The sequence below is a fragment of the Indicator indicator genome, chromosome 28 (assembly GCF_027791375.1).
Source record: "Indicator indicator isolate 239-I01 chromosome 28, UM_Iind_1.1, whole genome shotgun sequence".
Classification (NCBI taxonomy): domain Eukaryota; kingdom Metazoa; phylum Chordata; class Aves; order Piciformes; family Indicatoridae; genus Indicator; species Indicator indicator.
Genome location: NC_072037.1, coordinates 8228734 through 8245238, shown reverse-complemented (window position 1 = coordinate 8245238; position 16505 = coordinate 8228734). Strand labels below are relative to the sequence as shown.

The following is a 16505-nucleotide window of genomic DNA, read 5'->3' as shown; positions in this document are numbered from 1 at the left end:
CACCAATTAATGCTAAAACACGAGATAAGTGACCAGTAGGTAGCTAATACTTGCAGAGTTTAGAGGAAGATCTGTCACTTACTGAGAATGTTCATAAACAGTCTGAGTCATAAATTAGTTTTTATTTCAGATCCATGCACAATCCAGATAGGCTTTATATGGCTTCCTAGAGGCAGTGCTTTCTCATGTCATTACACTGGCTGAATCACGTTTTCTATTGAAACAATGTGCAGAAGTTAACTCCTGCAGATTTTCTCAGCAATTCTACCTTTCATAACAGTCCTTGCTTCTTCGATTACCACTGCATAACCTCAGGGCTCCTGCCACATCTTGATTTTTGAAAGAGGAAGTTGCCATGTAACCTCATTGGGGGAATGTTGGGTACATCTGTCAGGAAGTACAGGATGGTCTTAATCCTGACAGATGCATTTTACAGACCTTCAAACAGCAACCCAAAAGTGATCCATTTGTGCAGGAGACAATTTAACCATCTCATACTTTAACTACTTCCCTGCTATGTTTTTGATGCCAGGGAACTGGGTTTTCCTCAAGGTAGTGCACTAATTCATTTTGTATTAGCCCTAAAATTGATGTTTCCAAGCCAGTCAGCCAGGGCCAAAGGTAATAAAAAGTGACATGATTTAATTACTTCTGTTACAGTTGTTCAGCAACTAAAGAAGGTGTGACATGAAGCCCTAATTAAGTAAAATTGTTTTCTGGTCAGTAGGCAAGACCAGTGAACTGGCTGGACTAGAATGAACTGTTCTTAGCTTTATCCAATTCCATCAGTAGCAATGCATTGGTATGACTAACATTTGACATTTTTTGTTGCGATCCTTCTCATTGGTATTTTACAAAAGTGTTTTGACTTCCAGTCAAGATTAAAGCTTTGGAAACTCTGCAATAAACTTCCTTTGACACACCTTTGCTGTTTTTCAAACTCACTACAAGTCAGTTTAATCAGCATTGCCATGGATTGGTAATGCAGAGGGAAGGGGAGAAGGGGAGGGTGTTTATTTTCAAGGATCATGGGTCTCTGAGGATAGCATTGAGAGAGATCAAAAAGTTGTAAGTCATAACTAACTTCATATTGTGCGTTTCCTTATTCTATTTAGAAAGCAAATACAGCTCCTTTCATATCTTCATAACTTCTGTTAAGAAACTTTAATGACATAAGAGAACATCAATAAAGTGGAGGTCAGACCTCTATTTTACCTAGAGGCAACAGCACAGAACTGATACTTTAAATACAAAAGTGTCATAATTTTTGCTCCAAGAGGGAATATTCAGAATGAATGGCAGTTATCACTGTTATAAAAATTATGTGACATGGGTTGAGTTAAATCAATTGACAGTTCCCATCCAGGACTGTTACATGACACCAAGTCTAATTTCCACCTGAAATCTAATCTCTGGTTTTACAGAAGAAGACTTTTTGTTTTGGTTTGGTTTTTTGTTTGTTTGTTTTTAAAGTTATTTATTTTGGTTATAATTACCTTGAAATGGGAGGGGGAGTCAGCATGGTGGTGGGGAGGGGGGAGCACAATACACCAAAAATCATACATGAAATATGATGAACACCAGCTAAAATCATAACCGGTCTACCTTTCTTTTTCAACCTGTATATCAATGTATGTTTTACCTGTCCATCTTCAGCTCTTTCCTAAAATTACCATGAGGATTAATTTCTTCCTTCTGCACCTATTCCTCATGCTTTTAATTCTGTCCTTCACTTTTACTTCAACAAATTGTAACATCAAAGTAGCAAGAGTGTTTCCAACAGAAATGCTCAGTTATATTACACCAGTACTCTGAAGACAACATGGTTGTGCCTCTGACTGCACTTCCACAAATGCAATATCCATGAGCTCAGATCCCCAGCTTTACTACTGCTATGATGAGAAGCAGCAGGCAGCAGATGGAGATGAAACAAGAACAAAGGACTGTGAACTGAGAAGTGACTCTCAGAGAAGAGTCCTGCATTAGTTATAAAGTCAACAGCTTCAGAAAATACATGGAGTAAGTCCAACATGTGGTAAACCTAGGACAGCAGAAATTTCCTTCCCTTGCCCCTGCACATCTCATTATAATTTTCAAAGCCAATACACAAAAATGTCTATTCCTTCCTCCTCCAAAGGTCCTATTTAGAGTTCTAGGTTCTAAATGTCTGAAACTTGGAATGGTTGCAATATTACCTTACTAAATAAATAAATCATCAAGAGGACTAGCTTAGGGTAACAGTAATCAGAACAAGAACTCTGCTTTGAGCAGAATTGGAAGAGTTGGCAAATAACTCAGATCTAGAAGCAGTTCATTTTGGAAAGCGTTAATCCAAGCCTACAGATTGCAGAGCCTGGGACATATCACCTCCTTATTAATATCATTAGAATGAGAGTTCCCCCAGCCTGTTGTTGCATACCTTGAAGCATCTCTGTGTCTATGTTCTTCTCTATGTCCCGTCTCCACTCTGATCCCTCACCCTCACATGGCTCCTGATGCCACACTGAGAGTTAGTCCCTGCATTATGCACAAGAGAAGGGTGAGAGGAAGCTTTTGAGAGAGAGCTTTGCTTTCCGCTCAGGATCATTAGAAAGCAAGAAATAGCAAGAAGGGAAACACATAATTCTGAACTTGAGAAATACAATGGCTTCTCCTTATCAGCACTGTTTCAGCTGTGCTTTAGAACAAACTCCCTTCAGCTCCACAGCAGCAGCGATCCACTGGTGCAGGTTCTAGAGTGAGATTTGGAAACATTTCACTATTGCACTCCTCATACTTCAAACTCTGTTTTGTGTCTGTCTTTATAGGTCATTGTTGGCCAGATGGAAAATATTAAGGAAAAAGGATTGCAACTAAATCAATCGGCTGTAGTCTGCTGCCAAAAGGCCCCAGGCTAACTACAAGCAGATTTGCAAGCAGGCTCTGCTCCGTTACAATCTGAGATCTGGCACATCCTTTGCCCTGACTAACAGCAGGAGGGCACAGGGCCAGCTGAGAGCAGCTACTGTGCCAAACAGACTGTGCAGGTCTTACTGCTTGAATGCTTCCACAGAAAAGGGGAATCGATGGGACTCTTTTGTAAACAACTCCCTGTACTTTCTGGCTGCTACTAACTTCAAAAGCACTAAAACTTTATCCCACTACAAAATTAATGCAAGTAAACAGCTCAGATTTGTACCAAAATCGCCATGTAGGGAAGTAAGTATCAGCATTAAAGGGTAACACTTAACACTTTCAATTAAAATTATGCTGAATACATACGCACATGTAGAGTGAAAACCAAAATCAAAGCATCTTTTCCCCACAGCCAAGCACTGTCAAGGAACAATTAAAAAATGGCTGAGCAGCAGCCAAATAAAGTATTCATATTAATATTCTCTACAACCTCTTGTTTACAAGTAAAAAGGAATTTAAATTTAGTTATTGAAAAAAAAATTACTTCTAATGTTTATTTCTAATTTAAGTATTTCCCAGGAGATACCTTTCAGGTTTTGCACAGTTCATGTATGCACTTACCAATCAGCAGGTCCAGTTTATCTAGGAAGTTAGTTAATCAACTAAGCTCTAGTTAGAGTTCAGAACATGCAACATATTCTGTCTTTTCTAAATCTTTTCATATTGCCTGCCGTATTCATGCCTTAAGTCACTCATATTGACATCACATGGTTTGCAATTGTGACTAGAGGATTCAGCACCAGAAGTGAAACCAAAAGGTAAACAGGGTGAAAGTACCTTTTTATGACAGATTTCTTTTGCTACTGTGATGAACCGCACAAATAGAATTTAAGATTCTAAGCATACTGTAGTCTATTTAAGAAGAGTGAAGCCTAGAAACATAAAACCTTCCCTCCAGCCCTGTCCATTTCTGCTGAGCCATACATGGAGTTTGCCATTTTTGCCTCTGTGACTACGAGGTGTGTGGATTAGCAAGGTTCTACAGCATTTATATTTCAACAAAAACATTTAAACCAATTCAACCATGCTTCAAAACTTTGAGCTCAGTGAGCAAAGCCTTTAACAGACCTACTGACACCACAATGAAAACTCCAAAGCTTTTCATTCAGTGTCATTTAATGTATTCCCTATTGACTTGTTATTTATCAACTACATCTAGCTGAAAATAAGCATTCATTATTTATGAGTTCAGCGGAATCGACTTAATGCCAGTCTTAAAACATCAAAATGCATTTCTATTGCTGCAACTCTGATCCTGAATACAATTTCAAAACAAACAAACAAAACAACAACCAAAAACCCAAACAACAATTAAGAGGCAATAGTGTAGACACTTCACATATTAATAAAACAAAAACCCCAAGCCTCATACAGAATTAACTGGATTCTTTAAAACTGGGAAAGAAGTTTGTATGTGAAACATGTAAAAAAACATGTAAAAATCTCTTTTCTGTTTTTGCACATGTACACACAAGTGCACTTCCTTATGAAACACATACACACAACATATTTACATGATTAATAATGATTGTGTTCATTCATGATCAAGAAGAGGACCAAAAAAAAATAGGAATAAACCTCAGTAGAAGCTTTTTAATGATGGGACTGAAAAAGAAATGCATTATCACATGCTTTTAGTTGTTTAAGACTATCTCAGCAAGTGTATTTTATTCAGTATTGCAGACTACAGTTTCAGAAAGCTAATAGTACTTGAGAAACACTTCAAATTTTATTCCAAGATACTTGAGCAAGGTAGGATACTAAGGCAGCTTTAGAAACTTATTTCAGAAAGTCTGTAGAGTCTAAAAAAGTTTGAACAGCAGAGATGAAAATGGAAGAAAAATAAGCAGATGTAACACAAAATTTATTCCTCTTTTCCTGGAACAGTGTTTTAAATAGCTCATTTCTATCTTGTAAAACTTGTAATGACAATAAAGAAAAAACACAGGAAGTTTAGAAAAGCCATAGTGGAAAGTGTATCAGAAAGCAGAAACACAAAGTAGATAGCTAAATTTAATTGATGTCAAGCTCTTTTTCACTAGGTTCACCACTTTTCCATATATATCCTGACAAGTAACCGAAAATAAAAGCCAGTGTCTGTTTAAGCAAATCAGCAGGGGTAAAAACCCCAAACTTTTAAGATGTAAACTGTTTTATAAACATGTCAAGCTAAAGCAAAATGCCTGCAACAACAGGAGAGCCCTTCCAACCCTGCACACTACAGCCATGGCATTCTCACATTCTCTGGGCCACTTTAAGATCATTTTCCTGTTACCCGCAGAAGTGGAAACCAAACTGGTTTGCAACAGCTAAAGCTTGTAAAAAAATTAGAATTTCTGTGAAAGGTCAGATTCCAGATCCAAGTCCTCTCTTCTTCTCTCTGTAAGGTCCATGCAGAGGAACTGAGAAATATCTGCCTCAACTTCTATTTAGATTCAGTGCATGGGTTGAATACACTGCTAGAAAAATAACAAAATCTATGAAGGCAGCAGAGAGAGGCTCAGTAACAACAGTTTTATTAGGCACAATTTTGTTGCACTGATGAACCAGAGAGATCCAATTTCTCATGACTTATACATGTATTTTTGTGGCCTTTTCCAGTGTCTAACAGAACTGGTTTGCTACTTTCTTTCATCTCTGAAGCAGTTTAAGTAGCACAGAGATTCCAGGGTCAATACATCATAAAGACCAAACAGACTGCCGAAAAAGTGTTCCATACCATTTCCAGCCATTACCACAGATCTTTTTGGAAGGCTTGAGAGTATCATATAGATGCATATAGAAGCAAAACACTGATTTTGCTTGTTACCATTTTGTTCAACATACAACTACAGTAAATCCTCCTAAAATAAAGTCTGGACATTTATTTAATTGGACAGTAATACTTTTCTGTGTCTACACAGAAGCCTAACAGCAAAATGGAAGGTGAAGAAAAAGAGATAGAGAGACAGGGGTTTTTGTTCTTTTTTTTTTTTCCCCCAAGGATCTCTGTTCTGGGGTTATGGTACAGTCATTGCTTGCAGCCTAGACTTGTAATTAAAACTTTAAATTATCAACAGATTCATTTTGTTTTGGCAAGACTGGTTTCATCATCAGCTTTCTTTCCCTCCTTGCAGAAAAGTACAAGCTTTTAATAAAAATCATAAAATAAAGTAACATCAGTGGATAAAAGCACTTAATCTCATGCAGACTACAATTAAGTGTAACCTAACCTTACTAAGTAAAAGCACCCAAAATCTGTTTTACTCATCTTGCTAGAACAGAAGTATTTAAGGTAATGGTCAGTAGACTGCAGACTCATGGCATCTGTCACCATTGAAAACTAGGTACAGAACTCAGCAGTCCTGGTACCATGTTGCTATGTGTGCATATTCCCATTCACTCCGAGATAGGAAAATGAAGGTTTGAGTTGTCTACATATATCCATGGTAAGGCTGAGGAGAGGGGAGAAGGACACAACAGATGCCAACCCAGTGGGTTGAAATCAAAGCCTGCAAATAGCAATCAGGCAAAATCCCCACCCAGGTACAACCCACGAGTGGCAAAAACACCAAAGGCTTAAGCCACAGGTCAGTTACAGCCTCCCCAAAGCAGCACACACCCAGACAGAGGGTTTTTATTTTCTATTCTGCAGCAAATTAAAAAATAGAGCAGTCTAACTACTTACTTACAAAGCACAAAAAAGATTTCCTATTAATTTACTTTGATGTACACAAAGAAAAAACGAAGAAACTCTAAATGAGGTAAGAATTTTTAGTTAAGAATTTGAAGGCTCAGCTTTCCTATATATTAAACTACTACTAAATGCAGTGAATTATTTGTTGTTAATGTCTGTATACTCCACAGAGGAAAATTCCTATTAACACTAGTTCAAAGCAGGCACTTCCAACCTGAGCTTTTCTAACGCTCCAAACTTTCATCCCAATAAAGTGAGAATGGGATGTCCTTCCTTATTCATCTGAAAAGACTCCTTCACAAACAGCAGTTACAGAACATTTTAGAACAACAACAAAACTATATTAATATTTCTAATTAAAATATTTAATAATTCCCACAGGTAACTAGAGAATTTCTATAAGCTCAAGCTTTTGTGGAGCTGAATTGCTCCCACTTGACTTAGTAACATGAGCAAAATGTTCTCTAGTTTATGCAGAAAAGCAGCAAAGTCAACTCGGGAAAGGTGGATGCAATTAGTTCACTAGAAGTACAGCTCTCTGAGGCTACCAGAACCAGCACAAGAATTCAAAGAGAATGATAAAGATTACAAAATAAAGATTAAAGGGCAAGAATATTATTCCTTCAATGAAAGGGGCTGTAAGAGGTAAGCAGCTTCCAATTTCTTCCACCACCCTTCCTTTCCATGCCCAGACAACAATAGGAATTACCAGTTAATGTTGCACCATCTTGGTGAGAAATGAGATTGACTTATCTTTGCATCTATTTTCTTCTTCAAAACATCCCATGGAAGATATTCCAAAAGACATGTCAGCCTTAGGGAGTGTGCACTTTTACAGAAAGCCCTGAATCAAAACTATTAATATTTGGGTGTTTTAACAGTGCAGGATGAACAAAGGTTATTGAAAACTGGGACTTTACCCAACAGCAGACAAAACAGCATAAAGTTTCACTGTAAATCAATTAAGGGTATCTTATCTCTGTTCATCATCTATCTGCTCAATGGTTGTTCATGAAGATTAGTTTGTTTTGCTTACTTTTTCTAGCTTAAAATAACCCAAATTTGTATTCTCCTTCCCACATCCTACTTTGTGCCTATTCTGATCACCAGATACAGGTAGTAATGACTAACTTCCTGGTACTTCTTAATTCAAAAGTCCCATTTATGTCAGGTGAGCGTTCAGGCTGTCAGATAGAGAAATCTACCACAGAATCAGATGAAGACAAATAAAACCCATTAAGTGGAAAAACTTGTAAAGGAGTGCACAAGAAGCAGGTCTTGTAAATTTAATCCTATAATAGTGGGGTAATCAAAATATTTTTAGGTACAATAAAGCCACATTAAAAAAAAACTAAACCAAAACAAAACAAAAGCAATCAACCAACCCCAAAACAACATCCAGTGAAAATTCTAAAATCAAAATCTATGCCCCACCCTGCACACCCAAGTGTAAATATTTTTCTGTGGCTTTTAGCCAAATCAGTGACAACAGAAAATTCAAGAACACAGCAGGAACATTATTTTAAAACCTGACCTACAACAATTTTTTTTTTTTTCCACTCAAAATAAGGGAAAGATTTGTGAAGCTAAAAGTAGTCTTTGGGGTTTGGGATTTTTTCCTTTCCACTCAAAGGTATCACAACAGAAGTGTGTTGCATTTCAGAGGCACATACACAAACAGTGGTACACAGGCCCTTAAAGCTGTTTGTCCCCTATGCATCAATGCCCTGCCAGTTGGCAAGCCTGAGCCAGGAAGCTGTCAATTCCAATCAAGTTTAGGCGATGCAGTCCTATTAAAGAAGTCTTGCTGGTTAAGGGGCGTCCACTGTTTCCAAAGCATGGGAAAAAAAAAAAAAGAAGAAAAAAAAAGGGCTCTGCTTTCCTTAGATTTGAGCTGGCAACTTTCACTGACTAGAGTTTTCAAGGAGCTATGAATGAGCTTAACAAAGGAGTTCTGTGGCTAGTTTCTGGCTGAAATCCATGTCAACAGTTTTTAAGGTCACAGGTCACACTAACTAACATTTATTCCCAGCAGACCCTGCTCTAAACACAAGCTGTAAGTAGTACAAATTTGGAATTTTTCTGTAATCCCTTGAGATATTCCTGATCCTTCCACATGTTTCTGCTCAATTAAAAACAATTCTCACTTTGCACCACAAGAGAGGCCCCTTCTCAGAAATCTTATTCTATCCTAAGAATAAATGGACAAAGACTGCAATCAAAGGAAAGGAAAGGGGGGAGGAGAGGAACTCACAACAAATCACACCAAAAACCTCAAATAACTCCATACAGAATCACATTCAGTTAGTTACATTTTCTGCCATCTGTCACAAACTATTATAGATTCATTTCTTTTTATCTTAGAAAAAGAGTGGTGCAGAGCTTAGCTATTTTGGCCAAGAGGGATTTCCACACAAATGTTTCTTCATTTCACTTCAGAAGAATGATTTTCATTGCGGGTACAAAAGCTGAATACCTACTGAAAACTTCAAATTAAGTAAAATTGAAATCAGAGTTGCACATGGTCATAGCACCTCCTTAAATGAGTAACTATGCCCAGTAATTCTGTGAACCAGAGCAAAACTACACAAAGTTTGGTTTATTTTTTTCCTTTTACTTCAACAAAATTTGGAGCAAGAAAAAAATCTTTGTGCTCCTTCAAGCAGTTAGAAAGAGGTGCTATAGCTCACAATTTAACAGACAGAACAGAAATGTAACTAGCTAATAATAAAAAAAATGCAAGGCACCTATTTCATGGTTACAGGAATGAGAGAATGCTTGTCTACTGCATCTTATTACTTCAACTAAGCAGGCAGAAATCCTGGGGCCTTCAGGGCAATACAGCCTGTTCAGTACCACACACTTCTCCAGTGCTGTCAAAGCAGTAACTAGCAAGAGCTCATTCCTGTACCAATGACCATGTTCTCTTCTCAAAGTTTTTACTCTTATGGTGGCCATCTTTCTTTGATAGGAAGGCAAAAACCACCATAAAGGCAGCCTCTGAGGGATAAAGGATTGTGTATGGTCTGGCAGAACTGAACCAAAATCTCCCAGAGCTGTTAAAATATCTGGAATAAAAGAAACTTTGCAGATTGAATACAGCATTAAAATTACCAAAATCACATTTGTGGAGAAACTGCAGACAGTTAGGCAACATATTTATCTGCCCAGATGGACAAGTGAACTGACATCTACCCACCATGGCCTTTCAGTTTGACTTCTACTGAAGTGGAGAACTGTAACAGACATGCTGAACATCTTTAGAACTTAAATAGTAAATCATTGTATTCTACAAGCTTAGGAACATCCTGGAAAATACATTCAAATGCATTTAAATCGGTGAAGAATCAAACAATTTGTAACTGTTCATACTCTATCACACACCAGTAATCCAGACCAGATTAAAAATGGAGTTTTTACACAACCTACTATGTCCCTTCAAACATGTTAAAGTTGGGTTTGTTAGGATTGCTGTAAGGTGCTGCAGAAGTTCACAGGTTTGAGGGTGTTTTGTGATTTGGGTTTTTTTTAAAGCACATTTTTATTTCAGAATAGTTTTCATTCCATTTTTCACATTATTGGCCTCGGAATCTTAACTCAAAAATAACTGACTATGAGGCAAACAAAGTAACAGCAAGAATGTTACTTGCAAACCACTCTGCCAAATGGTTTTGCAGACCACAAGTACTGTACTTGGCCTTATGCATACTACTACAAAAGTTTAGTTCAATTGATACAAATATATTATTTCTCAGTGAAACCACCAAATGATTTTTAAACTCCAATATTCATTGCCACAAGAGAAACACATATTTAATGCTAAAATCAACTGGGTGAACAGGCCTGTGATCTTTTTATCTAAATGGGAAAGAAATCATTACCTTGACCTTCACATTTAAACCAGTTCATACATTTAAACAGGTTACCATACAGTCAACATCATCACTTCTTTTTTGTATTTAGAAGCAGTGCATTTCATAAACAAAATTTATTTTAACATTCAGATTGTCAGAACACAGAGTAAACAGAAATTTGAAGAAATGACCGGAGTCTATCTAGTTATAACTTGAAGAATTCTTCAAGCATCAGTAACTGGGTCCTCACATTGAATTCTGGAAACATTTTAGAAGACAATAGATAAAATTATTTTTTTAAATAATCTTGGTAGTTTTTTTATATAAACAATCCACAACAAGGGTATCAAAAACTGAGCTAACAGCATTTTTTACATTCCTAAAGCGTAACTTCTTCCCCCTTCATGACTGCACAGAAAGACAAAGTTGTCAGGAGTTTGAGATTCTACAACATGTAAGAGTCAGAACAAAAACCCCAGCTACAATGACAGCTGATACACACTTTTAAGTGATGTCTTCATACAAGAACTTGCTATCTTTTTCTCAAGGGGGGGCAGGCAAGGGGGGCAAGAATTCCATGTTTCAATGTCTTCATAGAATTTAGGATTCCATATGTTCAGCAGCTTCTTCACAGCTTTATATACCCCATCTTCACTTTCTTCAACCACCTTCAGATCATTAGACACAGTACAAGCATGATGCTTACAGTTACATTTCAGCTATGAGGTTTGTAACTGTATCCTATGAGCAGACCACATACAAAAGCATTTGTCCATTTATGCTTTGAGAAACCAGATAGTAAAGTAAATTACTATGCTCCTTTTGTTACACCTACTGAGACTAATACAAACTGCTTTAGGCACTACTTTCCCATCAGCAGAATGTTGAAACTCATCATTGCCTGTGCGCCTGAAGAGTTTGGCTAACAGGAGGTAGCCAAAAAGACAGATACGGCTGAGCCACTGAACAAGAACGTCCAGAGTGTAAGCAACAAACCAGCTTTGGGAAAATTTAGTAAAGCTGGAGTTAACAGAAACATGAAAAGATGAATAAGCTAGTAAGGTGATTTATCACTGAAACAATGAGGAGATGAACATTAAGAGCCTCAGCATGCAAAATTTTGAAGAATCTGAAGGCATCTATATCCTTTAAGAATACGTGAAAAGAGAAAGATAAATTTATACTGTTGTTGTACTTTTCAGCACTGAGATTATGACTACAGCCCCTCACTAAATTCACAGCTATCTATACTGTTCACATTCTAAACTTCATGCCAAATATGGTGTGAGGTTAGAACAAACCTCTAGAAACAAACACACAAAAAAAAAAATCAGCTTCTTAATACATATCCATATGTATTGTTTCATTTCAGCCAAAATCCTTAGTTCTTAAATGAAATCTTACAAAGAAAAAAGTCCTTTGGTGTGGGACACTTTCCAGGGCACTAAAATTACCATCTTTCATCTCAAAATTCAACAACTTAGACATTAGCTCTCAAATTACTCTATACTCATCATTTGGAAAAGAAAATCATAAAAAAGCGTATTTTAAGTTTTCTAACAATCTGCATTGCAGAAGGCAGCCCAGAACTCCAAGTTACCCAGGAGATTTTGCTGTGTGGTATGGGAGCTTGTGGGGTTTTTTCAATTCACTTCAACGCTCAGGACCTCAAAACCCCCCCAGCCCATGTGTGACCCCTGTTTTGTGCCTTTGTCTGCCCTCTGCTGACTGAAATGCAGAAAAGAGTCATCCGTGCACCAGAGCAGTCTCCAGTTTGGTGGTACAATGTTTGATCACTGTAGTTTCGTGATTAGCTACATATGAAGTGGAGAAAAAAGGAAATGGAGTAACAGACAGAGTCAGTGGCTCCACATTAAAAGGAAATCACAGAACAGCTAGAAGATGGAGTTTTTAAACTTAATCAAAGATTTTCATAAATCTCTGATGCTAACTAACCACAGCAGGAATGAAACTACGAAAACTATCTTGAAAGTAGATTTCTAAACAGCATTGGTTAAAACAGCCAAAAGAGTTTCTCTGTAAAATGGAACTGCCTCTCTGATGGCCACAGGAGCCATATCCATGTGGATAACTCCAGTGCCTTTACTGCACTTTGTATCACATGAAAAAAATCTCTGGGTCACTTTAAAACTCGAAGTCCAGACCTTGACTTCTGGCCTTCTGAGTACTGTCTCAGCTTTAAACTTTGCTTCCAGACCTTTGCAGACATTTTTTAAAGCACAGGCTGATTGAAAAGACTTTCCTTTTTTTTCCATTCCTCTTAAATAATGAACCTAAACATGTGATGATTTTCCACCTCCAAACCATTTTACCATGGCCAGACTCACAAAATCTCTTACTGATAAACGTGTGAATATCATCTCTCTTACTAAACAATATCACTTAATTTTATACCATCACTGAGCACAGCAAGGAATACTTGAAGCTTCCTGCCATCCAACTTGTAATTTAACAAACATCCTTTTAATTCCCATTTGCTTTTTTCCTATCATTCTCATGTTTTTCAGCATGTTTTGACCCATTCAGTTGCCACATAGCATCCTTTAATTCAGAAAGGACTCTGACAAGATTTACATCCATGCTGGGTACCGCAGTCCTGGGAACAGAGCAAGTGAATCTGTGTATTGATGCTTTACAGTATTTAGCATCCTCTAAAATTTGCACTCCTTTGCATTTATGATGAACTTGCATTTTCTCATTAGCTCATTTCTCATTAGGAGAAAGAAACAACAGGAATGAAGCTGAGAGTCCCAGTTAACTGAAACTAGAACTCCTTTTTTTTTTTTTTTTGGTTATGAGTTGAAGCAGAAGGCATTTAACTACAACATAACTCCTCCATTTCTTCTGGGCATTCACTTAACATAAGGGAGCTGACAGCAAGGAACTCTTATCCAGGAGAGATCAAGAAGGGACTCCTCATTCAGATTTTCTTTGTAAACTGTTTCCCCTTTAATTTGTCATTAATCAGGAAAAGTTACCTTATGTAACCAGACACTTCCCACATGAGTGAATCAGCACCCCAGCTGACAGGGCAGCAGCTATGGGGAGAGAGCCAGGGAAACACCTTCCTGCCTCCAGCACACCATCCATATTGCTGGACTGCCATAGCTAATAATAGTGGAAACGTCTACTAGAGAAAAGAAAGAAGGAAGGAAGATACTCAGAAAACACCTGTCACCCAATTAATTACTAATTTTGGTAGATTTCACAACAATTTCTCCAAATATTAGTTTTTTTCAGTGAAGGCCTAGTGAGCAGATCACTGCCATCAGTATAATGCTGAAGTACAAAGCAATTATTCATTCAGTGTCTTCACCACCCTACTGCCAGCACAAATGGCATAGGCATTCGTTTTAAATACGTACACGGAGCCCGATCTATTCCCTGGTACTGCTGTACAAACCCAAAGGAATGAGAAGTGTCCTTGTACTTGATAGGTGTTCTTCTATTTTTCAGCATCATCCTCGCACTTCTTCAGAGGGGTCATATTCAGTGACAGATACAGAAGGTCCCATTTGGTCATGTGTAACACACAATACTCACAGGGCAAAGACAGGCTCTTGTTCTTACACTGGATACTCTCACATGAGAAGCAAGCCAGAGATGACCAAGACAGGTATCAACAATGGCTCATAGAAGAAACTGTCCTCATTTGTGATTGCTTGAGCAATTGTTCAGTCACCCCCCTGGCTGTTCACATAGTTAACTCTACCTGGGCCACTGCTCCTGAACTTCCAGTTTCTCACAAACATGCAAAAAGCAGAAAGCAGAAGACAGATCATTCTAAAACTTGTTTAAAACAAGACAGGCTACATACCATTTAGAAACCTCCAATCCATCAAAGCTCTTATATTGATAGATATTAAAATTGATTTTACTTGCACTATTTCTTGCAGCAAATGTAAACAGACAATTACAGACTATACTTCAACATGTCCACAGGACGTCATCAAAAATAATCTGATAAAGCCTCTTCCCTTGCTTGGTATGAAAGGCTTTGCTCCCAACTTCCACTAACAGTCTTTATTATGACAAACTTTATAAACTCCTCAGTGGGACAGACTAAAGCATATATACACAAACTTTTAGGACGTAGAGAGCATCAGTGACATTCTCTCAGTTACCAACAGATGCTTTCTTAATAAAACTTGCATATACAAATGTCCACAAAATGTCTTAACAAGATCAGTTATGACAGCTAAAGATAACAGCTGCCATCAGGCTATGTCATATCAAATTACTGCAAAGAGACCTCTCTTTCCCCCCCACAATGTACAAACAAATATAGTTATCTGCAGAGGAACTCAAAGTGCAAGATATTTTGCATCACTTCTCCTGAAGAGCAGTGACTTTGAGGACCAGATAGGAAAATTCTAAACAGCTGGAAATTATAATTGCAGTTTAGCACAGAAAGTTAAACACTGTTCCCTAGAGTCAGCCAAAAGCCAAACCACAGACCTACCTTAAGATACAGAAGCAGCTCTTGGCCCCAGAAGACAAGCGACAGAATCCAAACCTCTGTTTGCTGTCAATGTCTGTAAGCACAAATGTAAAGTTCTGCCCAACTTGGTTAACTGCATGGCTGAAAATAAAGAGGGGGGAAAAAAAAATTAATGGTGAGCTAACTCTGTCAAAAGTATCTAGTTTAGGTCGTTGAACCTGTAACACTTCCTCTTTCAGCAGAATTTTTTTCTGAGAGATTAACTTTGAGTATACACCCACTAGAAACTTAAGTATCCTAGTTGCTTGGTGAGGGAGGAATGATTTTTTTTAGGCTTTTTTTCCCATTTTTTAAGCGTGGGAGGACACTAAAAATGCATTCATCTTTAAATGAAAATGGTTATGACTATCAACCATCTTCAGTGCAGTACACACTGTACAAACCAAACCCATGTTCTCTCATGTAACCCAAAATATTTCTTTATTACTCTTCATTTAAGAATTGGTTTAGTCCAAGAGCATGACAATGTTTAATAACATCCTAAGCTTCTTCAACACTTGGATACTGACTTAGAGAAGCTTTATTATCCATATACCAATTCTGCATGTATGCCAGATACATAATTCCAAAATGTTCAGCAGCTGGAACCAAGCCAGGTGACTCTCCTTTACACTGGCAGCCAGGCAACCAGTTAAAAGAAAAACCAGAATAGTGTGCATGGGGAAAAAAAGAGAAATGAGAATCAAAAATACACTGTGCTCAAGCCAGCCATGACTATAAAAATCATTTGGTAGGACTTCTGTGCGGTCTTTTGAAATTAAGAGCAATCTGCCTCATCTGTAGGATTTAACAGCTCTTTGAGAACAGCGTAAGTGAACTAATAATATTCTTAAATGCTGGCTCCCACTCACACCACGGTGGAAAGTATCACTACAGGAAAAGTTGACCAAACTGTAAAAACACAATTTTGAAAACAAAACAAACCACCACAACCAATAACAACCACCAACAAAACCAAACCAAACCAAACAAAACAAAAAGAAAAATAAAAAATCACAGAACCCAAGAACCAGACCATTCAAACAGACAAAATAAATTCCCAAACCCAAACATTTTTAAAGTTATATCTTTAAAAATACTCTAATTAACATCTGTATTTTACCGCTGATGGGTTATGCTCAAAATAGTAAAATATCAAAATACAATGCTTTACATTTAAAGCCCAGCACTTTCTGAACACCGTTAAGATAATGACATTCTTGAGATACTAGCACATTTGTCTCAAGTTAATCAAAATCTTCTGTACAGCAACAGCAGATCCCATATAAACCACAACCAATTCACATCCCAATTTGTAGAAATGTAGTTTTACTGTTTAATAGAAATTATGACACTGAGTGGTGAAGCTGGGAATAACATAATTAATAAAGGGTTTTCCATCCAATTTCAGATCAGTTTAAGACCCCATAATAACAGGAAATTAACACCTACTTCAGGTTATGTTCTAGTTTATTTCAGGATTACTGAGAACTGACTGGTATTTTCACAGGCAGCAGCT

The 16505-nt window shown here is 37.5% G+C and overlaps 1 protein-coding gene across 5 annotated transcripts in view; it reads right to left on the bottom strand.

Moving 5' to 3' along the window:
* The window catches only part of DENND1A (DENN domain containing 1A), a 194891-nt gene that overhangs the window by 122833 nt on the left and 55553 nt on the right, over positions 1-16505 (bottom strand). For all 5 annotated transcript variants that reach the window (XM_054393284.1, XM_054393286.1, XM_054393287.1 and 2 more), the window contains exon 5: positions 14969-15088. In XM_054393284.1, coding sequence (XP_054249259.1) covers positions 14969-15088 — 120 coding nt within the window. The remainder of the gene's footprint in view (positions 1-14968; positions 15089-16505) is intronic.